Source organism: Triticum aestivum, chromosome 7A (assembly GCF_018294505.1).
Source record: "Triticum aestivum cultivar Chinese Spring chromosome 7A, IWGSC CS RefSeq v2.1, whole genome shotgun sequence".
NCBI lineage: Eukaryota > Viridiplantae > Streptophyta > Magnoliopsida > Poales > Poaceae > Triticum > Triticum aestivum.
This window is the reverse complement of record NC_057812.1, coordinates 92,707,391-92,734,628: the sequence shown is the minus strand read 5'-3', so window position 1 is coordinate 92,734,628 and position 27,238 is coordinate 92,707,391. Positions and strand designations below refer to the sequence as shown.

The 27,238-nt window shown below is 43.6% G+C and overlaps 2 protein-coding genes and 1 long non-coding RNA gene across 6 annotated transcripts; all 3 read right to left on the bottom strand.

The window, feature by feature from the left end:
- Positions 1-2,973: 2,973 nt before the first annotated feature.
- On the bottom strand, positions 2,974-9,754 carry LOC123147244 (uncharacterized). 3 transcript variants are annotated; one of them, XR_006473138.1, is made up of 4 exons: positions 5,875-9,754; positions 4,743-5,712; positions 4,514-4,627; positions 2,974-4,434 (listed from the first exon to the last, which is right to left on the bottom strand). It is a non-coding gene; the product is annotated as an uncharacterized lncRNA (long non-coding RNA). The 3 variants fall into 3 exon arrangements; XR_006473139.1 differs by having other exon boundaries at positions 2,974-4,627; positions 4,743-5,046; positions 5,270-5,712; XR_006473140.1 differs by having other exon boundaries at positions 2,974-4,627.
- A 5,921-nt stretch (positions 9,755-15,675) lies between these two features.
- On the bottom strand, positions 15,676-22,888 carry LOC123146999 (uncharacterized). Of its 2 annotated transcripts, XM_044566255.1 has the most exons (4): positions 22,693-22,888; positions 21,174-21,465; positions 20,801-20,920; positions 15,676-20,727 (listed from the first exon to the last, which is right to left on the bottom strand). In XM_044566255.1, the coding sequence occupies exons 2-4, from the start codon at positions 21,456-21,458 to the stop codon at positions 15,856-15,858; spliced, it is 5,277 nt and encodes a 1,758-aa protein (XP_044422190.1). In that variant the 5' UTR covers positions 21,459-21,465; positions 22,693-22,888; the 3' UTR covers positions 15,676-15,855. The 2 variants fall into 2 exon arrangements, with proteins under 2 accessions (XP_044422190.1, XP_044422189.1); XM_044566254.1 differs by lacking the exon at positions 22,693-22,888 and having other exon boundaries at positions 20,818-20,920; positions 21,174-21,311.
- A 2,681-nt stretch (positions 22,889-25,569) lies between these two features.
- Positions 25,570-26,452, bottom strand: LOC123147756 (putative glycine-rich cell wall structural protein 1). The gene has a single exon (XM_044567064.1). It carries the CDS (start codon positions 26,450-26,452, stop codon positions 25,874-25,876), a length of 579 nt encoding a protein of 192 aa, XP_044422999.1. The 3' UTR covers positions 25,570-25,873.
- Between the last annotated feature and the right edge of the window lie 786 nt (positions 26,453-27,238).

Genomic DNA, 27,238 nt, shown 5'->3' with positions numbered 1-27,238 from the left:
ATCGGGTACAATAATGTTTCTACACCTATTCGGGAAACAAACAACACACTGGATAGCATGCCTAGTAATTTTGAGGCGCTTAGCATTAGCAATGCAAGGTACTCCCTCCGTTCCAAAACAGATGACCCAACTTTGTGCTAAAGTTAGTACAAAGTTGAGTCGTCTATTTTGGAACGGAGGGAGTATAGATCTAGGCTATCCATAGAAGCATCAATAACTTTGTGTTCTCAATGATTTTCAGTTTCAAATCCAAGAAAAATTCGAAGGTCATACTCTCTGAGACTATCTTTCATGGCTTTATACAAAGTTTGGACGACAAATACAATTTGTTTGAGAGCACACCTACAACTAGGGGCATATCCTTTGAGGACGATTAGATCGGCATAATGGTGGCTTGGTTGGATGCAAGATGTTGCTCGATCGATCGATCAGGGTGAAGAATAGCTTATTCTAACTGAAAGGATATGCCCTAGTTACAAGTGTACTCCCAAACAATTTGTTTGGGATATGCTAGTTGTTTGTTCTTTAATGCATATTTTGTGGTCATTGACATACTCTTTTGTTGCATCCTTTGTGGTCATTGACATAATTTATATTTTGTTGACGCACTCCACCAAGTTTCATGTGCTATAGAAAAGTTTCTCGTATACCTAACCAATTGTGCATTTGCATTCAAGCGCAAATTTTAAATAATGCACAAATTTAGGGGGAGCTCTTGTATACCACATGCTTCTCAAAGCGTTGTTTTTATCATGATGAATTATAGTAATTTAATTTAATCTTTGATCAAAATCTCCAAGGTGAATTTTGGTAATTCATGTCAACAAAGCTCAAAGAACTAATGGCACTTCAAAGTATACTAGTAGAACGCCCGTGCGTTGCTACGGGTCTTTTGTGTTATAAAACTCGATAGACTTTTGTTTCTTTCCCATGACATGGCTTCAACATCTCTGTTGATGAATTCTTTTTGAACATCAACATAATCCATCTCCATCTGTCTCATACTTTGTAAAAATAAACATAAAAACACATGTTTTCTATTATCGTGCACAACAAATATATAAAGAACAAATTTTGTATGCATCTCTTCTAGTTGTGCAAAACTCAATGTTTTTTCAGTCCAGTCCACGGTAAAGCTTTGTCATCAACATTTTCCAAGCATCATCGAGCAGGAGAGCGTTTTTAGTCGGAGTGAGTGACATTGCGCTTTCTATTAGAGTGAGTCGCATCTCAATTTTAATAAATTGTAAGCTCACATGTAAATCACTTGTTGGTAACTATTTACCAGAAATGACTTCTTAGGGTATGTGATATTTTTCACTATATAAAAATATGTGACATTTCTCTCACAACAAACAACCAATTTTCCCTTAAAAAAGTAAACAGCCGCTCATTTTCTTCTTATGTTTAACAAATGCAATTCACTCTCTTATTCTCTCACCACATGGCACAACACTTGACTCAAATCTTATTTTCATGTCTTGCTCTCCTCGTTGATATTGTTGTCACCTGTCAAGGTACGACAATCTTTGGGACCAATAAAGGCCCCTTGCTGATTCGGCTGTGGAAATCATAATGCACAAATAGCAGATCCAACAGAAGACACACAAGTTTTCCCATGTCCGGGCCATTGTGAGGTGTAAAATCCTACTCGTGTTTTTGTGGATTATACGTGGAACTCAAGTTACAAGAGAGCGCAGCTTGCCGGCAAGATGCACTGGAAGTGCAGCTACGTAGCGTAATTGAGTGGGGTGTCGACCTTTGTAAAGGTTGTCATGGGCCTCCTTTTATAGACAAAGAGGCTATCACAATGGCAGAATGGTAATTACATAGGGTAAATAGTGGTTATTAGCTCGACATGCATTTGGACGGGTGTCGATAAAGGTAAACTCCAGGCGGTGGATCGCCACGTGCCCCGAAAAGCCTCACCTAACCGCCTGCGCACCCACCACATGTTCAGCAGAATCCTGACTGGTAGGTGCGGCAGAGCGATGGAAGAGGCTAATGCTTGTCGGTGTAGAACTTGCCGGCCTTAGCTTGCCGGCAAGGTGGAGATGCCTTGCCGGAAAGGCTGGCTTGCCGACATCCTGAGTCTTGAACACCGTTGAGGGAGAGATAACCTCTTTATGCGGTTGTAGTGCTTCCCAATGCCAGGAAGATGCGCTGCCGAGAAGAAACTTCTTCCTAATGCGTTCTTAGTCTTGCTTGCCGATGTAACGCTTGGCGGAAGTAGCGCTTGCCGGGAAGATCGGTTCTTGCCGGTGTCGTTGTTGTACTGTTATGGACCATGCTCGGAGGATCTGTGGGGCCCTGGTTTTCACCACACCGACGCCATCTCTCGCCGCCACGGTGTTCAGTCGGGACCTTTCTCTCAGCGTCGTCTCCCGTTCCCTCCACGGTGTCGCCTTCCCCCTCCTCTCCCCTCTACGGCGTCCAAGGTTGATACCCAGTGCCAAGGAATACACACCATCATAGCGAAGGGTGACCACCACATGTTTTTGCTGACATGATATACAAAATGGTATATATCATACGATCCTTTCGCCTCTCTTTCACAGAAACAACTATTGTCGATTTCAACACCAAAAGAAATAGAAAAATCTATGATGTTGTTTATGTTTCATTGTTATATCAAGATTGCAAGATTTTGTTGTTGTTTGAAATATTGTTGTTCATTTTGGATGCTTGCATTCCAGCCTGAAGATAACTAATATCTTATTTAGAAGGAAGCTTGCATTTCCAGCCTAAATATGGCTAATATCTTATTTAAAAGGATACTTACATTTCCTGCTTACTGATGGACAGAGCAACTAATTTGTTATTTGGATGTTGAGTTTCTTCCATATCCAACGTATATCTCTGTCCTTATGTTTAATTTCTCAGCATCATAAGCAAACTTGGTAAGTGAAAAATATGTAAATAATTTGAAAAAGGTCGATGAACAACCTATAAATTTGAATTGTGAATTCCCATTGTTGCCAAGGAATAAAAAAACATTAGCAATCAAATAATTGTTGCAATGCAGAAATGTGTTGGACAAGATGGCGTGAGGTTTCCATCCATACAGTAATAGAACTGATTCTCTCTCTTCTTCTATAAATCTCCCTTCCCTCTCCCTTTTCAGTTCCTCCATTTAGCATGTTGATGCTCATAGTCTCCACGAGTTGGCCCGTATTGTTACAGCTTACCGCTTCCCTTGAATGACCTCCAAAATCTATCTAGCATTTATCAAACACATGGCCATTTTTACAAAGAAAACAACATGTAGTTGAAGTACCGATTCTGGAAACACATGTAAACCAGACAAACAAGAGTTTATTATTTGTCAGTTAGTGGAAACACCAGCATGTTTGTTTTCAGTCAGTAACAAATTATATAGACCAGAGAACCGTAGGATCAAAAAAATCCCCTTGTTTCCAATGAAGGATATAACAACAGGCATAACCTCACTGTCATGAATTGGAGTTTTTCTTGCAATGCCCCCAGGAGCATTCGTCGAGATATATTGGGGTCATAATATTTAGGGCAAATGGCAAAAGCTAAGCAATGAATGTCCAATCCTACCCCAACAATTAAGAATTATCTCAGTTACCTTGGGGAAACCTCCCTTGTGAGGGAGATCTCTCTTTTTCTTCACATCCTTTATCTCCTTGTCGCCGAATTTGATAAGCAAATAGAATGGCTTCATGATTGCAATGTCGACCCTGATCTCAAAGAACACCATCCTTGATTGTAAAGTAACCAGATCTGTTGTTGTTCTGGCATGTCGATCACCAACCTTTGCCTTTCCTTTCCACTGTGTACTCACGGTCCCAACATGTTGATCATGAGCCTCTTCAGTAAAATGTAGTGTGAAGTCAAGCGTGTTTTCGCCACATTCAGAAGGATTAATTTTGAATTAGCTCTAAAAAGTGTAAATCAATGTGAGTGTTTCGGAATGTATTTTACAACTGTCTTTCCATTTGAGTTCCTGGCATTTCGTCACTGTCCCGCTTTTCACACATCAGTTCAGATAAGTTGGTCTTAACAAGCTAGTTCATATATTCATTGGTGCCACAAATTCAGTTTAATTGCTTTACCTTGATGTTGCCTTGGAGGATCGGCCTCCAATCCCTGCCTACTTGTTCATTCCTCTACCTTTTATTCGCTTGAGTTGCTCCTCCCTTTTCTAGTTTTTATTCAACACCCAGCAGTGAATCAAATGTGTATTTAGGTGTGCCAGACTTACATAAATTAACTCTGAAACCGAGTACTCCTTTGATGCTGCTGGGTACGTGTGCTCATAAGCTACTATGCCAGCCGGAGATCTGATTGGTTAGCACCAAAAATGGAAACGTCGGGAGCCCTTCAACTCCACTAATTACTATGGAATCTGATTGATAACGCACCAAAACAAAATCACCACAAAAAGAAAACTTGCGGATCCATTCCTCTCTAGTGGAAGGAAAAAAATCGTTAACCATGGAAGCTTATTGATAATGCAGACAAAAGAAAAATAAATGTGGGACACTACCTCTGTAGTTAAAGGAAAAAACATTGTCAAGTATTCTTGCAACAGAACTCCATGGTCGTAATGGGATATGAAAAGATTGTTTGTGCAAAACTTCCATCTGAACACAAGGCCAGCCTGCAACGTTGATTATACTTAGTTATTAATAAAAACATCTTACCTGAAATATCTACCTTTGTTGATTTGTGCATGTTGCACAATAACTGCATGTGGAACAGAAAGTTATACTGACCTTATAAAGGATGAAGCCGAATGTGTATGCGTACTCATGTCGAACACTTTGTTTCTATACAGCTCAGGTGCAGTGTAGTAACCAAAAAAATACAAAAGAATACAATTAAGATTGTCCGTCAAGGATTACTATCTGTATATTTCTTGTTTTGATGTTACTGAAAGTGGGCTTACTGAAGCTGTCGACAAGGGCCTTGTGGTTCACCAGTTTCACCTTCTCAGGAGCGATCTTGGATAACCTCATCAGGCAGAATCACCCAACCTTCATTAGGCCTCCATTATTACCAAAAAGATATTTCTGGCACCTTACCAAGATTCAAATAGTAAAGTAGGGCACAACCGTGAAAAACTTAGCGGTTCATATGCAAGTATTTATGTAGCAAGAGAACAGAGAAGACCAAGTTGCTCCATTTTAATTTCCTTTTTTGTTATGTTCTTTGACCGAAAATGTTCACAATCAGCCCCTCTTATTCGATTTCACTTTTTATTCAGTTTTTGAACCAAAAATGGAAATAAATTATATCATACCTTGAGCACTTAATCCCTTTCGCGGAACTGGAGTTCGCCGGGGTTCAGCTCGTACTCCAGTTCATTGCATTCCACCTACAGCTGCATGATCCTCATTATAATCTGGAAGCTGAAATTGCACAAGTAACATTCATGGCATGGGTCCTCGGAGTGGAAGTAGGTCCACTGAGTTCTTAAAACATTTTTAAGTAGAAAGCATGAACTAAGACATGACTACATATCACCATCCTGCTTGCTTGGAACTAACACAAACTGTTTGACTTGCTTGGTTAAAACATAATATTGACAAAAGGAAATAGCACAATACATACTTGCCATGATTGAATATTGATCTGCAAGCAGAAATCCCTGTTTGTAATCATTGAATCAAAGCACGGAGTGGCCATCAAGTTGGGGAGAACTGAAGCCTCAGTAGGTCTTAGAAATACATCCAGTCCTCGCATCTGAGAAATACAGATGAAAAGCCAACTTCAGTTTGATGATTCATGGATATGTACCTGAATATTGCCGTAGTGCCCATCAAGTTGGCGGAACTGAATCCTCACGGACAGTGGCGCGAGAGAGTCCGGCATGCCACCATTAACCGAGGGGGTGATGAGATTTACCATTACGTGCACGAACCAGCACTGCAGTCGAGGCGCGCCTCCTCTTCCCGCTTCCCAGGACCTCACCCCGTTCAAGAGGTCGACGTTGTGCGGTCGCCATTGGTTTTGTGGCACTGTACGAGCACGAGCGGACGCCCGCGACGGTGGAGCCGAGCGCAGCCGCTGGGAGCGCGGGCACGGGCGACGGTGGAGCGACTCCAGCCGTGGGAGCGCAGATGCGTACGGCGACACAAAAGATTGAGGAAGGATTGGATCAAGAGAGGAGTTGGATCAGCGGTGGTACACCAATGCGCGGACTAAAATTTCGTGCTTGGGCTCGCCAGCGGCCATGGCCACGGCAGGAGGCGAGTCCTGGAGGTGAATCTTCGACCACTCTTCCGCGGTCGAACTGGTCGTCGCCATGGAGCCGCCATCTGCGCCTCCTCTTTGAGATCTGACCATGGATCAATGGATCTTGGGGAGGAGGGATCCCGGCTCGACGTCCAGGCCGCGGTCGTCGTGACGGGGAATCCTCGCCAGGGAGGCGTGGCGCATGCAGAAGATTTGGCAAGGAATTTGGGGGCGGTCGGCATGGCCTGCCGGCGGCATTGGGGGCGATCGTGGGGAGGATGAGGAGGATCTGGCGTCCTCAGGCGGAGCAGTATCAGGAGGAGGTTGCGGCGGCCGTCGGGGCCATCACGAGGAAATTTTGGGGTGTGGCTGTGTGAGGGACGTGGGATAGTCTTCCAGGTCGGAGAAGGACGTCGGTGACCTGCGGTTTTGCCCCAGCTAATTCAGGAGTTGCGTGCGGGTATGAATCTACGAGAGGAGGTCAAAGTGAACTGGTCGGTTCCTCATTTACTCGCCGCTGGTTTTGGGAGCGTAAAAAAAGCGGGACGAGGGTGCCTGCATGGGAAGAGGTATCGATAACCTGAAGAAGGAGGCCGAACCATCACGACGTTCGATTCTCCTTTAATAGTAGAGATTTCAGGAAAAGTTCTTTTAGGTACAACATTGGAATGGAAGGTGACCACTGAAAATGCTTAAAGACAAGTATTGGACAAGCTAAAAGATTCTACTCAAAGTTTTCAACTATATCTAGCTAATTCCATGCAACTCGGTGTTGCCAAAGCATTTCTACTCGGAGCCACCGAAACAGATGGATTCCAAACCGTAGTTCAATCGGAGCTTTCAACATTCCATTTAGAGCCACTGAAGCAACTTGGAAAACTTTGTTTACACATCGAAAATTCTGACCCATTCCAGTCGGAACTTCTGAAGCGTAAACAGAGTGTGCCACCACTGAGGTACTCACTTCAAAGCCACCATTTTATTTCATTCGGACCTACTGATGCATCTAAAAGTTGACGCTTTTGTTCATTACGAAGCCACCGAGCAAATCAGTCGGAGCCTCCGAGATGTGCAAAAATGTGTGTAATTGTCAGATTTCTGGTCCAGCCTACATATACCCCCACATATCCCACCAGTTCAACTCAAGCAAGCTCCACTCCAATCATTTGTTTTGAGAGAGAACTCCACCTCTTTGTGCTGATTTCAAAGGAACATCTACTCCAACCATCCAATCAAACCCTTTGAGATCTGGTCCCCTCTTTCTTTCCACTCCTACCTCTTCAAATCCATAGCCAAATCTTGAGAGAGTTCGAGTGTTGAGGAGATTATCTTGTTACTTTTGGAGGGTGTGCGCCTCCTAAATCGACTAGGTGTACTTGGAAGTCTTCAAGTTTGTGAAGAAGCCAAAAAGTTTGTACGGGCCCGGAGATCACCTATTTTCTGAAGATCTACCATAGTGGAGGCTAGTCCTTCATGGACGTAAGTCATGGTGGAATAGGTGTGGTTGCTCCTTTGTGGACACGTCGTTGGTGAGTGTCCTAAATGGACCATTCCTCCGTGAAATCTTGCAACCAAGATCCTTGTGCTCTTACATCCTTCGTGGATCGAAGTCTCTATCAGTGTGGACGTAAGATAACACCAACTATCTTAATTACAGGAAAAATCTTCACCAAGCCAATTGTGTTTGCGATTTTCTCAACTCTACCTCTTTGTCTTTTACTTTCCGCTCTATACTCTAGACTTGCATGTGTAGGGTGCTCTATAGCTTTCTAGAAAAGCCTAAACTCTGACAATAAATTAAAACTTGGGAAAAGAGTGCATTATTGTGCTTAGTATATAGTCTAATCATCCCCTCTAGACATACTTATCAATTCTACATTCATTACTTCGATAAATATATAAATACAAAAATGACATGTTACAACATCAGACTAAAAAGGACTAGAAAAATAAAGGTTTTACACACTGTAATTTCTGAATCTGAATGAATTAGTAAACCAAAGAGAACATAAACTATTAGAATTATGTAAATGTTCAAAATTAGAAAATTATACAAGAACAAATGGAACCTTAAACTTCTGATTTCTCCTCCTAAACAAGAAGTAAACATAAATCTCTAGGATTTTGAATTTCAAATCTTGACATGATAATTTACATCCATGACAAAATTCGTACAGTTTTTTTAATTAAGGAACACAATTAATAATATCATACAAGCTAGTTTGTAGACGGGGACTTTTATTAGTAATGAAGGGGATGCAAGCCAATAGTCTACATTAGAACAAGCTAGTACTAACAAAAAAACTAACCATAGCAAAGAAGCCACAAATTCCATAAAGATTGAGACTTATGGGCATAAAACTAAGTCTTCCCAGTTTCAAAATTGAAGAGCTTCAGTTTTTGAAGAAAAGAAACTTTTTAGGCAAGATGTGCATGGTATGCGGCATTGTTGGACACTCTTACATCAACCATGGCATCTACATGACGGGTAAAAGTAAACTAATACTGACACGGTCTATGAGCAAAAACAAGGACGGCACCTGCTCGAACACATACCAACTAGGAAAAAAGATATTAGTCTCGAGTTTTAAGCTTGTAGGACATCTATAACCAAAACAAATAAATTGAAGGAGGAGATCAAAATTGAAACTGCAATGCCTAGCCTATGCCTGCTGGGACATGATATATTAAAATTCAGATAACTAAACTTCTTTACTAAATCTAACCATATTGGGAGGATAAACGGACACATATTCCTGCAAATTTATGGAGAGGTGGTGATACTGGAGAGCTCCATCGGCGAAGACCTGGTTTCCAACCGTCTTTGATGGTAGGACATGCAAACCACATCAACAAACAAGCCAGCGGTCAAAGAAACCTGACGCCGGGAATCACCGGCGCTGTTGCACGACTGGTCGGCCTACTGCGAATTCACAACCACCCACCACTGTGGGAAAAATGGAGTATAACTATGAAAATGAAGTTACAGTGTTAAGTACATGAATAGAACCACAAGTAAGCATATTGCTGTAAAATGCAGATAACCTTTTTTGAAAAAAAAAGGCTCTTAGCAAAAGTGATAGCTCTCTGGGTACCAGCTCTTACAGGAACATCAAACTAGCTACTTGGGAGGAGCATGGCAAAGCAATTTGGAAAGAGCATGACAAAGGGAAACCTAAGTGGAACCTAATTGGAATTTTGGAACGGAAATCGCTAGAATTGGGGTTGCTCACCTCCTCCCGTGCACTCACACCCAACCAAACTTCAATTCGAACAGCAGCAATGCCGTCACGTCACGTAGCAGCCCATGCACAGCCACCCGCTGCAGCGCCGCCGCGATCACCGGCCACAGCTCCGTGCGCAGCGCCGCCCAAGACCTAGGCAGACGCCGCACACCACGCCGCCCCAGCGTCGAGATCACGCGGCGCCGGCCCGCCAGCCAGCCAAACGCCGCCGCCGCCCTGCCCTGCCCTCGACCTGGATCTCAACACCTCGTCCTGCGCGCTCGGCGCCATTCTTAGGGTTTGGCTGGCCCGGCCGAACCACAAGATGGCCTCCATCGCTGTGATCTACTACTTATTCGGGAGGGGTCGGTTGTCAGGTCCCTGCTTCTCCGCACCTGACGAAACTGACCAAGCCCGGAGAAATCGACGCTGGAGATTGCTTCGAGGCGAAGATGTACGCCGAGTGGGAGATGGACGGCTACGATGCGCCGCCATGGGTGAAGATCAACGCACTGGATGGACCGATGCCCCCCTGTTCACCGTCATTTGCCCTGAGGGAGATTCTAAACGAAAGGTTCGAACCCCGTGAATTTTGCATCGGATCTTGCAGCGTGTTTGTTTGGGGGGAGTTGGGCGTGGGGAATGGGAGTTTATGGCCCATGGGACTTAATTTCCTTTGATTGACTCAGGGACATGGGAGTTAAGAGGGGAAGGGGAAGGGGAGTTAGGAGGCCCAACTCCCGTAAAACTCTTCCCAGGGGGGACCCTAGTAATTCAGCGTGGGAGTGGGAATTGACGCCAAAAAAAAACTTGAGTTGTTCGTCACGTCCCGCGGCGGAAGGGGGAAAAGGCGCGAAAATCCGAAAGCGCGGTAAAATTCTAGCTAATGACCCCTATTTAGCAGCGCCACCATTAGTCCTCCAAACGAATCGGCGGCCGCTAACTTCTCCCCAATCTCCTCCAGAGCTGGCGGCAAGCACGAACAGGAGCTGAGGTAACCCGTTTTCCCCCTTTCCATCTTGAATTCGTGGAGATTTTCCTGCCAATCCATACCTACAAATCTAGCTGTATCCCATCTGGTTTGGCTAACAAAGTTGGATTCGTTTCTTTTCCTATTACAAACTGATGCAGATCTATTCTTCTTTCTATTTTTTTCCCTGATTCACAGGTCACAGATTTGTTCCATCAGTTCGGTCCCCCCCCCCCCCCTGCAGTTCAGGAGCAAGAGTCACCAAAAGGCCAGAGGTGTGGATTACTACATCGATTTAGTATTTCATTTGCCCCCTTGTTTGATTCATAGAAATACTGTACAGAGGTCTCTGTCTTGATTAGTTCTTGATATCCTTTTTAGAAGCATAGATGGGACATGGATGTGAATAATTACTGGATGCAATCTCTTGTTCTTGTATAAATGTATTTGCTAGTCTTCGGCTGTAGTTGTTGGTCATCACTGACTTGCTGTTGTGGCTGCTATTTGTACATGTAGAGAACCAAGATTGTTCGTGATGCCACCTGACATATACATGAAAAAGGGCAAACCACAATAGCTGCTAACTTGACGTTGTGGCTGCATGTAGGGAACGATATGTATATGTCATATACCACTTGCCTTTGTGTACCTGCCTGCTTCATGCTTCCTGTACTTTCTAAGTTCAGTTTTACATACGAAATTAAGTGTCAAATGTACACACAAAAAAGTCTTGATAGCTGCTACAGATTTCAATGACTTCCAAGTCCCAGCTTTCAGTCATACAAACATTGCATATTTTCCATGATGTACTCACAATATTGTTTCATATTGGGGGGAATATATATAATATAAAAGTAGGAAGTACATTCATGTCAAATTCCATTCCTGGGTATCGGGCGTCGCTTCTTCGGCTAAGTCACTTCATCACATCAGAACCTCCTTTGAGTATCTTGTAACAAAGGTTAAACAAGCTGCTAGCTCGCATGTGCATAATTTGTCTCTCAATTTACTTGTGTACAAAAATCCCTTGGTACTGTAGCAGAACTCAAATAACAATAATAGTTTAAGTAATAACCATGGATTTGAAATATGTCTTTAAATGCCTTATATATACAGAATGGAGAGGGATTTCATCCATATTAAAATGCATCACGGGGGTTCTTTTTCAATGGAAGGTCCACTTACTTATGATGGAGGCGAAGTATCTATTTTTCGAAATTGTGACAGTGAGCGTACATTCTATTTTCGTCTAGTTCGCATGGCTAAAGATGTAGGTTTCAAGGATGGCGATGAGTTATATTATACAGTTCCTGGGTGTAGCCTTGATGAAGGAATTGATCTAGTTCACGATGATAATTCTATTCGTAAGATGTTGAACTTCGCAAAGAAACACAACTTTGCAGAAATCTATGTTAATCATAAAGGCCATGAAAGTGCTTCTGCTAATCCAAATCCAAGACCTCCTCCGGACAGTAACAAGAAACTTCCAGCGGAGGTACTTCACCAAAAAAAGTTATTTTTCTGCATGCATTATTTTTCTTGGGTGCTCATGTGTGACTTGCTGATTGCTTGTTGTTTGGTTGTGTGGTGTTTATCGCATCCTATCTTCTTTCTTATAGCTGATGCTTGTACATAACCATCCTGAATCATGAAAATATTCTAATTGTGCGACATTATCATCTAATTTTGTTCACAGACATGGCACGTCCACCAACAAACCGGGAAACCATAATCTTATGGCACGCAATGAGGCGACGAAGAGTGAAAATACTCATAATCTTATATCTGTTGTTGCAAATATTGATAATGTTACTTAGGAGGAGTCGATGTAGGATTCGTCAAATTAGGCAACCTTCTTGGTATGACCCAATTACTCGAGCACAAACCTTGAACAACAAGATACGAGTAAGCGACACAGAATGCATTTTCCAACTTTGGATGGATAGGCGTTGTTTTAGAGTATTATGTTCTTTGGTAAGAGAAATAGGCGGGTTAAAAGATACTAGGCACATGAGTGTCGAGGAATCGGTTGCCATGTTCCTTCACATACTTGCACATGATGTGAAAAATCGAGCAATCCATCATGATTTCCAGCGTTCGCCTGAATCAGTAAGTCGGAAATTTCATCAAGTTCTAGGCGCAGTTTTAAAACTCTGGAAAGTGTTACTTAAGAAGCCTCGGTCAATTCCGGCCAACTGCACGGATGGAAGGTGGAAGTGGTTTAAGGTACCAAAATGATATTTCAACATAGAAAAGAGTTGTAGGTCCAGTTTTGTTCACGGTCTAACACATTTTGTTCTTACTATAGAATTGTTTAGGCGCCTTAGATGGGGCGTATGTAGAAGTTCATGTGCCCCAAACTGACAAACCAAGATTCCGTTCACGAAAGAATGAAGTTGCAACAAATGTTCTTGGTGTATGTGCGCCGGACATGCAATTCATTTATGTGTTACCGGGTTGGGAAGGATCAGCAGCTGATGGGAGGGTGCTTCGAGATGCTTTGTCAAGATCAAATGGCCTTAAGGTTCCTCGTGGTAAGAGATAATATTAAAATGGTCCATCCTAGTTAAATGTATATATTGTATACATAGTTAACAAACCCATACACATGTTCCTATTGCATAGGGTGCTATTATCTAGTCGATGCTGGATACAAGAACTGTGAAGGATTTCTTGCTCCATACAGAGGACAGCGGTACCATCTCAATGATTGGAAAAATCCCCCAACAAAAAAAGAGGAATTGTTTAACATGCGGCATTCGTCAGCAAGAAATGTGATTGAGAGGATTTTCGGATTATTCAAGATGCGATGGGCTATCATTAGGAATCCCTCTTATTATCCTTTTGATACACAAGTTGACATAATTTTAGCATGCTGCTATATTCACAATCTGATACGACAACAAATGCGTGTTGATCCCTGCGAACAGTATCTAGATGAGTACATGCTACGCCTTCAACAACAACAAGTAAATGAGGATGTCATTCAGTCCACCGAAACATCATCAGAATGGACTGAGAAAAGAGATAAATTAGCTGATGAAATGTGGAAAGTTTGGACAGAGAAAAGACGTGATCGCTGATACACGCTACTAGATGTTAGGTGGAGGATCTTAATTGTTTATTCAGCAACCTATGAGTGTCCAAACATTCTTCATCAATATTTGTTTCGTCCCATATGTCGTAGTTGCTTATGTTTCTTTTTATTCACTTTTCTGTGATAGGAGATATTGATTAATGTATGAACATCATATCTCATTTATGACCATCTATATTCTTTATCATTTGTATATACATTTTTATTGTCCTATTAAAATCTAGCAGAATACCAAGCCAAAGGAGAGCAAATTGACATCCAAAAAGAGAGACAAGAGGACATGGACAGCGGAGGAGGAAAAGTTACTTATTGACATTCTATATGACATGAATGATTCATCTTGGAAAGTAGACACGGGTCACAAGTCCGGCTATCTTACATATATTGAGAAGAAAATGGCTGAAGTACTCCCACATGCTGATCTCAAAGCTGATCCACATATCAGGTCAAAAGTTAAGATTTTGAAGAAACAACTTCCCTATGTTCTGGAAATTATGCAAAATGGTAGTGGATTTGGATGGGATGATGAGAAGAAGATGGTAATCGGAGATAGAGAGACATATATGGGTTGGGCAAAGGTACACTATGTCAAATAAATAGACAAAGTAATCTGTTATGTTTCATTTTTTGTGCATTATAATTTGTTTTCTAATGGAAAGTCATGCTCTCTTTGTAGTCCCGTGAAGGAGCAGGTCCTCTGTACATGAAGCCTATGGTTAATTTTGACAAGCTATGTGAGGTTTATGCTAGCGATTTGGCTAAAGGAGGCAGTGCTAAAGGTCCCGGAGAAGAGGAAGTTGTAGAAGTTGAAGAAACAGCAGATGCAGAACCTACTAGCCAACCGGCCAAGGAGAATTCTCCTCAAGCACATGAGAACACCAACCCATCTGGTGGTTCTAGGCCTGGTCGTAAGAGAACATACCCTGATGATGATGCACTAGAATCAGGCCTTATAAGTGTGTCCAACACAATTGCAATGTTCTTGGAAGCAGAACAGGACAATGCAAAAACCATGAACGGTTTACAGAGGGCGTTTATGCATGAAGCTGAAGTTCATGAGCAAGCATCAGCCAACAGAACCAAGTTACTTGATATTCTGCAGAATCTTAAAGATCTCAGTAAAGAAGAAGTTGTTATGGCTGTTCGTGTTATTGGTGGTGACGCTGGAAAGACCGAGCTTTTCATAAAGTTGCGTGATGATTTCAAAGTACTATTTGTTCGCCAGGAGCTTGAGGCGGCCAAAAAATAAGCGAATACCCAGATTTGAACTTCCAGATTAGCAGCTCATATATTCTTTTCTGCTCAGGACTTGTAGTTGTTTTCTTTCAACTCATCACTTGCAACACTCAGTGCCTTCATTTATTTTTTTATATAATCTCGTCTTATACTCTTGGAAAGGATACTTTCATATGTTCATCTGCTAGTTAAAATACTTGCTTCATGTCTTTGCTCTCATTTGCTGGGATTGACTGTTGATGATTTGCTTGATGGACTATTCAATACATCCAGCAAGCATGACACCTATTATCCGGTATCTCCTTCCTGACCTGGTATCATCTGATATGTTGTATGTATGCAAGTCTATTGATCAAATGCAAAATTGTTGCTATCAACATTTTCTCTCTTTCTTAGGCGTGGAGCAAATAAAGTCAAAATATGAGTATTTTCTTATTGCAGACCTGATTAACGGTAACACTCATTTGCCCAGCTCATAGAATAATTCCCATTCCTATAACCACGAACCAAACAAAGGAAAATAACTCCCTGTTGATTTCCCACTAATAATTCCCACCACACACCAAGCATGGGATTGGGACTAATAGTCTACTTCCCAAGTCCATTCCCTTCATAAACTCCCCCTCCTAAACTCCCATTCCCAATCCCTCAAGCTTCCAAACACGCTTTTGAAGTTTGGTACTGAATTCGTCCTCGTTTCGGTGCCAATTTGTATTTTCTCATCGATTTTTTTTACTATCTTGTTCATCGATTTGTTCTTGGGTTCTGTCACTGCTCCCTGCACGGCCATCCGAATCCGTTCACCGCCTCTGTCACTGCTCCCTGCTTCTGCTGCATCAGGAACGCAACGCAATACAATGGCCGACGACCACATCAGATCACAGGTCATATCCCCGTATATAACCCCAGCCAGCGCAAGTAAACACAAGGAGGCAGCCACGGAGAATTATTGTTACAGTAATTCTATTGTTTCGTTTCAGGCAGAGGTACTTGGAAAATCCACAAAGTGTTACATACACAAGTTCAGATAATCTTATTACTTTGCAGGAATCAGTGAAGACGAAGGCTGTTCGTTGTTGACGTTGCCGGTGCTCTGCCGTGGCGCCTCCGCAGCAGCAGCACGGTCAGTGAGGTTCCATGTCCACGCCGGGGTCATGCGAGAGTATGATCATCTCGGCAGGCTCGCTCGAGGAGCCGTCGAAGAAGCCCGTCCTGGACTCCGAGTTTGTGCCAAGGAGGTCGTTGACGACCACATGAACAGAGGTGCTGTCAGTTGATGCCGCAATCTTGCTTCTGTCGTTGCCATCAGCGCGGACCGCAAATGAGTCCGTGGAGTCCGGCATTTCATGAGCAGCTGCCACATTTTTGGTTTGTTGACTTTGGCATCGCGTCTCCTCTGCTTTGCTCAACTCAACATCATGAGCAGGTGAAGAGCTTCGACGTCTGTCTGGCGAAGTGGTGTTGCTGGTAGCACCTTCATCATCATCTTCAGAGCCTGTCAGTGGGTTTGCAGCTTCACCATCTTTGCCCTGACGGATTCCAAGGATCATGAGGCTACTTGTGTCCTGATGATCAGTGGCCACCATTTCCAAAGTTCCATCCTCATCATGGTTGGACGATGATTCCATGGTATCAGGGTTTTCGACGATCAACATTTTATCTGCATTGACCCCTCCAGGGAAGCTCCTAGCACTTTGGTTTTGCTTCTCTTGGACGGTTGTTTCAGTGTCCACATGGCCGATACCCACCTCTCTGCCAGTTTCAACAATGGTCTGCATGCCACCGAAACTGAGCCTGCGAAACAGGTTTGCATTTCCAGAATCCCCGAGAATCGATGATTTATCACCTGTGACATCTTCGCAGCAGCCATGGATCCTTTGCTGTTCATCTTGCGGTTGCACTTCAGTTTCGAGATAAGCTCCAGGCATCACAGTACATGTGTCATTAGATATCAAACAGATGCTATTGAGTTTACAGTTCTCATCTGATACTTTCAGCATGTTCTCGGTATTGCCAGCAACATCTTCACAGCAGCCTTGGATCCTTTGCTGTTCATCTTGCAGCTGCACTTTGGTTTCAAGATAAGCTCCAGCCAGCTGAGTACATCTGTCATTAGATGACAAACTGACGCTCTTGAATTTACAGTTCTCATCTGATACTGTCAGCATGTCCATAGGTTTGGTGTCGTTTGGAACCAATGCAGTTTCACTTTCATACTCCTCTCCATGGTAAGATGCACTTGCTAACCGCGTCTTCTTCCTTGCTGCTTCTTGAACATCGGCAGTATAATCCGCTCCTCCTTCAACATTTGGATCCTTAGCACGCCGCTTAAAGTCCAAGAAAGGGGTACTGATTTGTTCTTTAACAGTGACTTTGCAGCTCTCATGTACTTCAGCAAAGAGGGGTTTATTTGATTCTCTGTCACAAGAGATGTCGAAGAAACTTGTCCTGGACTCCGAGTTTGTTCCAAGTTCGTTGATGACCAGATGAACAGAGGTGCTGTTAGTTGACATACCAATCTTGCTTCCGTAACCCTCGGCGCAGACCACAAATGAGTCCGTCGAGTCTGACATTTCATGGGCAGCTGCTATATGTTTGGCTTGGTAACTTTGGTATCGCATCTCCTCTGCTTTGCTCAACTCAACATCACCAGGAGGTGAACTGCTTCGACGTCTGTTCGGGGACAGGGCGTTGGAAGTAGTATTTTCATCATCTTCAGAGCCTGTCAATGGGTCCGTAGCTTCACCATCTTTGCCCTGAGGGAGGGTGCCGGTGTCCTGATGATCAGTAGCCACCATTTCCAAAGTTCCATCCTCATCATGGCTGGGCAAGGATTCCATGGTTTCAGGATTTTCGAGGATCAACGTTGTATCTGCATCAACCACTCCATAGCAGCTCCTAGAACTTTGGTTTTGTTTCTCTCGGAGGGATGTTTCAGTGTCCACATGGCCAAAACCCACCTCACTGCCAGTTTCAACAATGGTCTCCATGTCACCGAAATTGAGCCTGCGAAACAGGTGTGCATCTCCAGAATCTCCAAGAACCGATGATTTATCACCTGTGACATCTTCACAGCTGCCTTGGATCCTTTGCTGTTCATCTTGCAGTTGCACTTCGGTTTCGAGATAAGCTCCAGCCATTTGAGTACAGGTGTCATGAGATGACAAACTGATGCTATTGAGTTTACAGTTCTCATCTGATACTGTCAGCATGTTCTCAGTGTCACCAGGAACATCTTCACGGTAGCTTTGGATCATTTGCTGTTCATCTTGCAGCTGCACTTTGGTTTCAAGATAAGCTCTGGCCATCTGAGTACATGTGTTATTAGATGACAAACTGATGCTCTTGTGTTTACAGTTCTCATCTGATACTGTCAGAATGTTCTCTGTATCACCGGTAACATCTTCACTGCAGCTTTGGATCCTTTTCTGTTCATCGTGCAGTTGCACTTCGGTTTCAAGATAAGCTCCAGCCATCTGAGCACTGGTGTCATTAGATGACAGACTGATGCTCTTGAGTTTACAGTTCTCATCAGATACTGTCAGCATGTCCATAGGTTTGGTGTCTTTTGGAACCAATGAAGTTTCACTTTCATACTCCTCTCCATGGTAAGATGCACTTACTAACCGCATCTTCTTCGTTGCTGCTTCCTGAACATCGGCAGTAGGATCTCCTCCTTCAACATTTGGATCCTTGGCACACCGTGTAAAGTCCAAGAAAGGGGTCCTGGTTTCTTCTTCAACACTGACTTTGCAGATCTCATGTACTTCAGCAAACAGCGGGTGTTTATTTGATTCTTTGTCACAGGAGCTGTCGAAGAAACTTGTCCTGGACTCTGAGTTTGTTCCAAGTTCGTTGATGATCAGATGAACAGAGGTGCTGTCAGTTGACATCCCAATCTGGCTTCCGTAACCCTCGGCGCAGATCGCAAATGAGTCCGTGGAGTCTGAGATTTCATGGGCTGCTCCATGTTTTGTTCGGTAACTTTGGTGTCGCATCTCCTCTTCTTTGCTCAACTCAAGATCACGAGGAGGTGAAGTGCTTCGACATCTGTTCGGCGACAAGTTGATGGTACTATCTTTATCATCTTCAGAGCCTGTCAGTTGGTTTGTAGCTTCACCATCTTTGCACTGAGGGAGGGTACTGGTGTCCTGGTGATCAGTTGCCACCATTTCAAAAGTTCCATCCTGATCATGGTTGGGCAAGGATTCCATGGTTTCAGGATTTTCGATGATCAACCTTGTATCTGTATCAACCACTCCAGAGCAGCTCCTAGCACTTTGCTTTTGTTTCTCTTGGAGAGATGTTTCAGTGTCCACATCGCCAAAACCCACCTCACTGCCAGTTTCAACAATGGTCTGCATGTCACCAAAACTGAGCTTGCGAAACAGCTGTGCATTTCCAGAATCTCCGAGCAATGATTTTTCACCTATGACATCTTCACAGCAGCCTTCGATCCTTTGCTGTTCATCTTGCAGTTGCATTTCGGTTTCGCGATAACCTCCAGCCATCTGAGTACAGGTATCATTAGATGACAAACTGATGCTATTGAGTTTACAGTTCTCATCTGATACTATCGGCATGTTCTCAGTATCACCTGTAACATCTTCACGGCAGCCTTGGATCCTTTGCTGTTCATCTTTCAGTTGCACTTCGGTTTCGAGATAAGCTCCAGCCATCTGAGTACATGTGTCATTAGATAACAAACTGATGCTATTGAGTTTGCAGTTCTCATCTGATACTGTCAGCATGTCCATAGGTCTGGTGTCTTTTGAAACCAATGCAGTTTCACTTTCATCCTCCTCTCCATGGTAAGATGCACTTGCTAACCGTGTCTTCTTCGTTGCTGCTTCCTCAACATCGGCCAAATAATCTGGATCTCCTCCTTCAATATTTGGATCCTTAGCATGCTGCTTAAAATCCAAGACAGGGGTCCTGGTTTTTTCTTCAACAGTGACTTTGCGGCTCTCATGTACTTCAGCAAACATTGGTGGTTTATTTGACACTCTGTTAGAGGACCCGATCAAATTTTTACTACCTTCAGGAACAAACAGCCTTTTGCATGCACCATATCGATCAGGTTCTTTAGTAGATACATCCCACAGGACTCTCTGAATGTTGCTTGGTTTTCCACCAGAGAACTTGTTGGATCTTCTGTCATCGTCCCAGACAAATGAATAGTCCAATGCTGGACCTTTTATCATCTTATGAGCTGAAGGCATACCCAACGTTGCACGATTATCACATGGAAAGGACTTGCTCTGCTGTGCCCTCCGCCGTTTTCTCCTCTGATTAGGGGAACTGAAAGACTTAGCATTCTTTGATGGGAATGGTTTGGTCTTGAACTTCTGTCTTTGAACAAAAGATTCAGGTCTTCCCAATAACCGAGCAAACACGCTTTTTCGCCCTTCAATGTCAGCGCGAAGCTTTGAATCTGCCGGGGGTTGATGGCAATCATCTTTCTTCCTGACACATGGTTGGTGGAAAGCTGTGTTCTCTTCAGAGTCACTACTGCCTTTAGATTCTGAAGAGTGGCTCTCATCTCCAAGCAAATCAAATAGAGTATCAACACCATCTGAAGTATCATCCTCCAGCTGTAGTGGTATATAATCATCAGTAAACTTGTCATCCACTGCTTCTTGGGTGCCAGGTTCAGTGACAACGTCTGTATTTGCTGCAGTGTGCAAGGAAGATCTTGAGCTGTTGGACTTAGCCACATCAGAGATGTCTAGTTGTAACTCTCTATGCTTTAATGACATAGGCTCAGATAACTTGTGACTCGGCGATGCTGCATGTTCCCCAACATTGGAGGAGGTACATGTTTGACAGGGGCTTTTCAATGAACCGTGTGAAGTGCTATTTGAACCAGACTGGTTATCAGTTTGGTTAACCACAGAAGAAATATCAGACTCCCTTGGAGGTTCATACTGTAACCTTGGATTTTGACGAGGCTGTAATCTGTTCCTTGAAGAAAACAAGTGAAGAAGCTTTACAACCTGTATCAAAGAAACACCCTGGGATCAGTAGCTAACGTAAATTAACATAACACCAGAAGACTGTGAAACAGGCTTGTTGATGTGTCAAACCATAATTAAACTTGTTTCTTGCGAAGTAATAATTATCCTGTACAGCATCTTCAAATTCACTTTCCATCAAAGGCTTGCAAAACCAAATCCTCTTAAAGCGTATCTGTATTTAGTGAACACAGCAGGAAAAGTATTAGTCTGTCTCCCATAATATGCCAGGAAGGGCAAATTCCAAAGCATCACAGAAAATTGCTGACAGTTTCCCTTTACCATCTGAAAGGTGCAAATTAGTGTGAAATATGGAATAAGTGGAGGATAGATGCTCCAGGTGGGTTATCAAAGACATGTCACTGAGAAATTTCATAGAAACCCTGGAATATATAACTATGCTTGGTATGTCTAAAACATATTCATACCTGACAAGGATACTGAAACCCTGATGAGGCATATGCACCAGGAATGATATTCATGGCTCCATCTGAAGTTGCTTCAAACACCCCATGAAGCTTACGTTGCTCAACATCATACAGGAATAGTGTCGCGCCAGATTTCACTTTATGTATAAACTCAATACATTTAGACGAAAGGCCAAAAAGCTTTCTGTGGAAGCACTCCTTCCTGGTCAGGTGGTTGCACAGAAAAATTGCTCCATCATAGGCTGGAACATTCTTACTCTGTACCTTCCCCATCCAAAAATTCATTGGTTTTCTTTGATACCATGAAACAATCAGAACGAAAAAGGGTCAGGATATTAAAAATTAACTCAAATTAAAAGAGAAGAATCTAGAACATGCTTTCTAAGAACATGCAGTTATATACTTCCTCCGTCCGGAATTAGTTGACACTCAGACGAATGTATCTAGCACTGAAATACGTATAGATAAATCCGTTTGAGCGTCAGCTAATTCCTAACGGAGGGAGTATATTGTATAAAACTGTAAGATAAGGCAACAATACGATGGTATGAAGCCAATCATCAATCATGACCAGAAGCTCATTTTTTTTCCTTCAGGAAATCTGCAGCGGAGTTCCTACCTACAAACAAACACGCTGAACTGAAGACAAACAAACAACTGCCAAAAGAGGATTGGCATGAAACACAAACACGGACATCTTAATGGCAGCACAAATATGGCGTAACACTTTTCAGTTTGACTAACCAGCAAATGGGGCCCCATATGCAATCCATTCCCATTCCCCACCTTGTGGGTCTACACTGCCTGATTTTGCAATGAAGCATGGCTTTCGACTGAACCATTTACATGTATTCTTTGCAACTGGAACAAGAGATGCAGAGGTTCTCCCCTGACATAGTGTTCCAGTAAGGGTTAAAAACTTGCAGATTTAACATTCAATAACGCCTGCCTGAAAACCATCAAGATCCCCATCCCTACTACTTACTCCAACAAGTGTGATGCTAACAAGAGCAGCTCCAACTAGCAGGATTTGTGCACAGGAAATCTTGCTACGATATATGCGCACATCTGACGAACAGAACCATCCATGGGCGCCCGCTAGAGAAGGGGCACCCCACAACCGTCGGCCTGGTCGCCGTTGTGAAACCATCGCAAGAGCAAGAAGCCGCCGATTGCTACGCCGCGCAGGCAAGATGCCGTGCCAAGACACGGCGGTCTTGGACGGACGGGCGGGCGGGCGGGCGGATCCCCTGCTCTTCGGTTCTTGGGAGGGTTTTAGCGCTAAAAAACAAACAGAAACCCCAATTTTCCTACCCTGCCAGGAACGATTTCTAGAGAGATTCCCCCCTCCTACAAGGACGATGCTGGCATGCCGCGACGAACACAGGGCGAGATCACGGGGCCGGAACAGGAAAATCATGGCGAGAACAGGGACGGCCTAAGCATGGATTGCGGGGCAAAGCAAGAAGTGAAAAAAAAAGGAGTAACAGGGGAAGAAACAGAGCAAGAAGCAAGGTACCGGAGGCCAATGCAGGAGGAGGGCGGCGGCGCGGCGGACTGGATCGGGCTCGGGCCAGGCGGCGAGCTCGTCGGTGGGATTGGGGGAGGAGGAGGAGGGGTGAATGCCTGGCTTCCCGGTGGGGGTTTTCCTCTCCCTCCCTCGCTCGCCTTTACTTTTGGCTTTCTCGCTTGGCAGGGGAAGGCTGGATGGGTTGGTGAGGCGATCAGAGGGTGGCAGAACCCCCCATCCCCTTCTCTCTCTAGCCCTCTCTCGTCTTCATTGCGAGCTTTGCCTTTCTCCTTTTCTGTTAGTTTCTTTCCGTTGCAGTCTGAAGTCTGATCGTGTGCCCCTCCCGTTCTGGTGCAGCGACGCGGCGCTCGTTTTGGCTCGCCACCGGCACGAAGCTTCCGCGGCGATCCTGTTTGCTCGCCCGTGGTGCTGCCGTCCCGAATGGTAATCACGTACGTACACGATACCGCCGTGCTCCCCTAACTGGCTAACTTGTTGCTGGATCGGTAATGGGAATGTGATGGATCGTCTCATTTGGTTGATGCTGCTGCGGCCGGTCACGTGACATCGTGTTGGACGCACTGAGTGAGACCCTTGGGACCGTCCATTTCATGTGCGACTTTGTACTCCCTTTTATATGTGCGATAACTCAAAACGGCGCCCAGCCTCAACAGTAAATTCAGAAAAGTACATCAGAAGATTAAAAAAAATATTCTGAATTTCTTTGGCAGCTAATAAGATGCTCATGCAAGCAGAATTTCAGATTGTTCGGACATCTGAAGAGGTCGTATATGAAAACAAAATTGGCTCCTGATACTGTTTTTTTGTTGTTGTCAAAGTTCATCTATTTTTCTTTGTCGAGGAGAAATATAGAACTGCCGAATTAAGATGCTTCGAAATCCAACAAGGTTTTACTCTCACCTTTTGAATGTTTGAATAGCGGTGCTGCTAACTAGCTACTCCCTTTCTTTCTGTTTATAGGAATCAATTTAAAAATCTCGCCAACCATGACAGATGGTGAATGGTGCAATAATTTTTGTACTAGTCTGCAAACGTACTCTCTCAGTGCTATTTCAAAAGTACCATGTCCTCCTGTTTTGTTCAATAAATAAAAGCGACCCTTTGTGAATCAGATGGCCAAGCGACACTGATTCTGCAATCGTAATCGACTATGTTTCTGTTAACGAAGAAGCATGTGATTGTGTCTGAAAATACCCTTTTTTGTAGATTCGAACAACCCAATCCACCTAAAATGATCTACACAAACATGCATGCATTACGCTGCACTACCCACAATGCCGAAAAATACATTTGAACCTGTGCTTGAGCGCCCGGGCAGTCTCCTCATAATGTGCGTATCATTTTTGTTGGCAAACACTTATAATAGGATTACTCACGTCTCGTCGACCATCTCGTTTAGGCGTATCTCATGGGTCCCCACTCATTGCACCCCCTTTTTCATCAACTCTCCTACTAGTGCCATGGATGGGGTCGGGAGGTGGAGCTCAAGTGGAGACCCACAATGCCTCATCCCTTGATGTGTCCTCTTCCCAAGCGCCTCTCCTCCTCCTCCGGCCCACATAGAGTTCATTCAATGGACCAACTTAGAGATGAATTTCTAGTTGGAGACCCTCGGAGTCAGGTGCATGAGCTCGAATCCATGCCAGCCAAGAGCTTCGTTGCTGAGGCTGGTGGCGCTGCAGCAAGGTTGTTGTCGGCTATGTCGTTAGGCCAGGTGGTGGTGGTGCAAGGTAGTCATCAGCATGGGTGGCAGTTCTGGCCTGCAAGACCATGTCTATATGTGACCTCAACATGATCCATGTTCCAATGGGTGGGAGCGACATTTTCCATGTTGTAATGGGTGACCAAAGGCCCACACCATGCAAGTTGGAGGTGACTGCAACATGGTCCATGTTGCAATGGATGACTGTAACATGATGCATGTTGCAATGGGTGACCCCAAGACCCACGTCATGCAAGCTAGAGGTGATGGCGACATGGTCTATATTGCAATGGGTGATCGTAGTATGATCAATATTGCAATAGTGAACAAAGGCCCATGCGTTGCCTGGTGACCTTGCGAGCGCAACAAGGCTTGTGTTGCAAAGTCTCGGAGCACAACATGGCCCTTGTTGCAAAGGTTGAGGCTAACGCGATGGGAGAGGGCTGTCTTGGGCACCATCCAATGGCTGCTGAGGCAGCTGATCCAATCGATTCATCACTCAGCCGATGTGTAGCGTCCGTTTTTTGGTTTCTAGTACGACCCAAATTATAACTGTTTTTGTTGTAGATGCCTTTGGATTTGATTGGTATTCAACATTGGTAAGAATTGATGAGGGTCAGTTACTTTCAGAGAAGGAAAAAAAATGATTCAACGGGCATCGGTTTATGGTTGATGGAATTAATGTGGCATGGTAAAATCTTTTAGCTTGATGTGAAAAGTTCAGTGTAGAAAAGTTCATAGTGAAGAAAATATAATCCTACCTTACTATTCATTCAAATAGTGGTTTTGAATATAGCTTTCATTTCACCATTTTTCCCCAAAATACAATGGATATCATTTATTCGTTAAACCTCATATGTGAGTATACCGATCGACCATTTATGTTACAGAAAAAATCAGGTTTTTTTTAAAAACATCCTACTATTTAAAAAAAATACTATTCATAAGGGGTTCCCGTGGAACCATGTTCCATAAATCCGTGTTGATGCAAGTAGCCACTATGAAATATGCAAAGGTTTTATTATGGACTGGGGAATTTAAAATGATTTCAACCAAGTTGAATTATCACTATTCGACTTTAAACTCCAAACTATGTATTTTAATCATGATTTACGCAGACTATATTAATGTAATCACGTCACTATTGTAAAACATCATCAAAATTTCCAACAATACAGTGCGTTCAAATCAATTGGATGACCCATGTTACAATTGATATTACAAAACGACGTAATGTCTCACCATTTAAGAAACACAATTTCACCACAGTAACATTGACTATGATGATGTACCTTTTATTAAGTTTTTTCAAATACGTGCACAGAAATATAGAATATGCTTAAGAAGCAAAATCATGGATAATAGTAGATAAAAGTTTAGTTGCAACTTGTGACATCGGGGTGAAAGACATGTAGGCACTAGACCGAATTGAAGTCCATTTCCATATAATGATCGATGAAGAAGATTTTACGGGTGTCCATCACTGTTTCCGCCTCCTCCACCTTCGCCACCACCACTTCCACCATTTTGACCATTGCCTCTCCCTCCACCGTTGCCAGAAGCATTAGCATTGGCATAAGCACCACCGGGCCAGTACCCATTGTTTGACTCACTAGCACCAGAGCCAGTGCCGCCACCATTCCCATAACCACTAGATCCATCGTAGCCTCTACCTTGTCCTCCGCCTCGACCGCCACCATGACCACTAGCACTAGAAGATCCACCGAAAGGGTCTGGACCAATCTGGGTCGAGCCTGAGCCCAAGGCAGATCCAGATCCACGTCCAGACCCACCATTTTTTCCACCACCACCGCCTCCTCCTCCTCCACCACCACTTCCATGGACGAACCCCCCATTTTCATCATTTCCTGCAGACCCAACAGCAGCCCCAGACCCTGATCCAGCACCATTGACGGACCCACCACCCTCTCCTCCTCCCGTGCCGGTTCCTTCGGAACTAGAGTATCTAGCTACCCTTGCAGCATTGGCTAACCCAGTGCCGAACAGGACAATCAAACTAAGAGCTAAGCATTTAGTGACTGCCATATCACGAGCTTTGCTAGAGTGCAAGATGAGATGTCTGCTAAACTCAAAGAATAGCATGGGTATTTATAGGACCAGAAGCCATGACTGGCTCTTTGTGTCAATGCTTCGTTGCATGGTACGCGGCAAGAACTCCCGTAAGAGATCAAGTAATATGCAAGTGGAGGCTTATACACAACTGGTGGATGGATCGGAGCTCTTTGCGTGCATTAGTGGATAAACATGTTGTTTATCTGATTAGTCTTCGTACACAAGTTTGCCTGTCACGAAGCTCGAGAGCACAGTACCACACACAGTTGATACGATTGAATGGATCTGTGAGTGAGATCGTCAAAAGAAAGATTGATCTCAAAACGAAATGTAGAGCTAGCGCTCCTACCAACCTCTTGTACTGTAAGGACCTCTAGCAGTCTGCTCCTCGGTCAGGAAAAGGTCTTACAACAAACACACATATTTTCAGTATTTAAAGTGGTTTTTAATTGCGAGCATAAGTTATAGCTAGATTTCTTCTTATATACTCCCTTTGTAAACAAATATAAGAGTGTTTAGATCACTACTTTAGTGATCTGAATGCTCTTATATTTCTTTACGGAGGGAGTAACAAATAAAATAAACTTAGATTTAACCATACTTTTTTTTAGAAAAGGAGGATGACCCCCGGCCTCTGCATCTGGGAGATGCATACGGTCACTTTATTGATTATTCTCGAGAACCTTACAAAGTGTTACAACAATAAGCCTGAATCCACCATCTAGGCAACATATGTCGCTACTCCTATCCATATGATGA

Bases quoted from the DNA above. Each gene is read 5' to 3' on its own strand.
- LOC123146999 (XM_044566255.1), bottom strand. From the start codon at position 21,458: ATGAATTTTTGGATGGGGAAGGTACAGAGTAAGAATGTTCCAGCCTAT. The intron at 20,921-21,173 runs GTATGAATATGT...CACTAAATACAG, and splicing joins GGTTTCAGTATCCTTGTCAG to ATACGCTTTAAGAGGATTTG. The intron at 20,728-20,800 runs GCCTGTTTCACA...TCTTTGATACAG, and splicing joins ATGGTTTGACACATCAACAA to GTTGTAAAGCTTCTTCACTT.
- LOC123147756 (XM_044567064.1), bottom strand. From the start codon at position 26,452: ATGGCAGTCACTAAATGCTTAGCTCTTAGTTTGATTGTCCTGTTCGGC.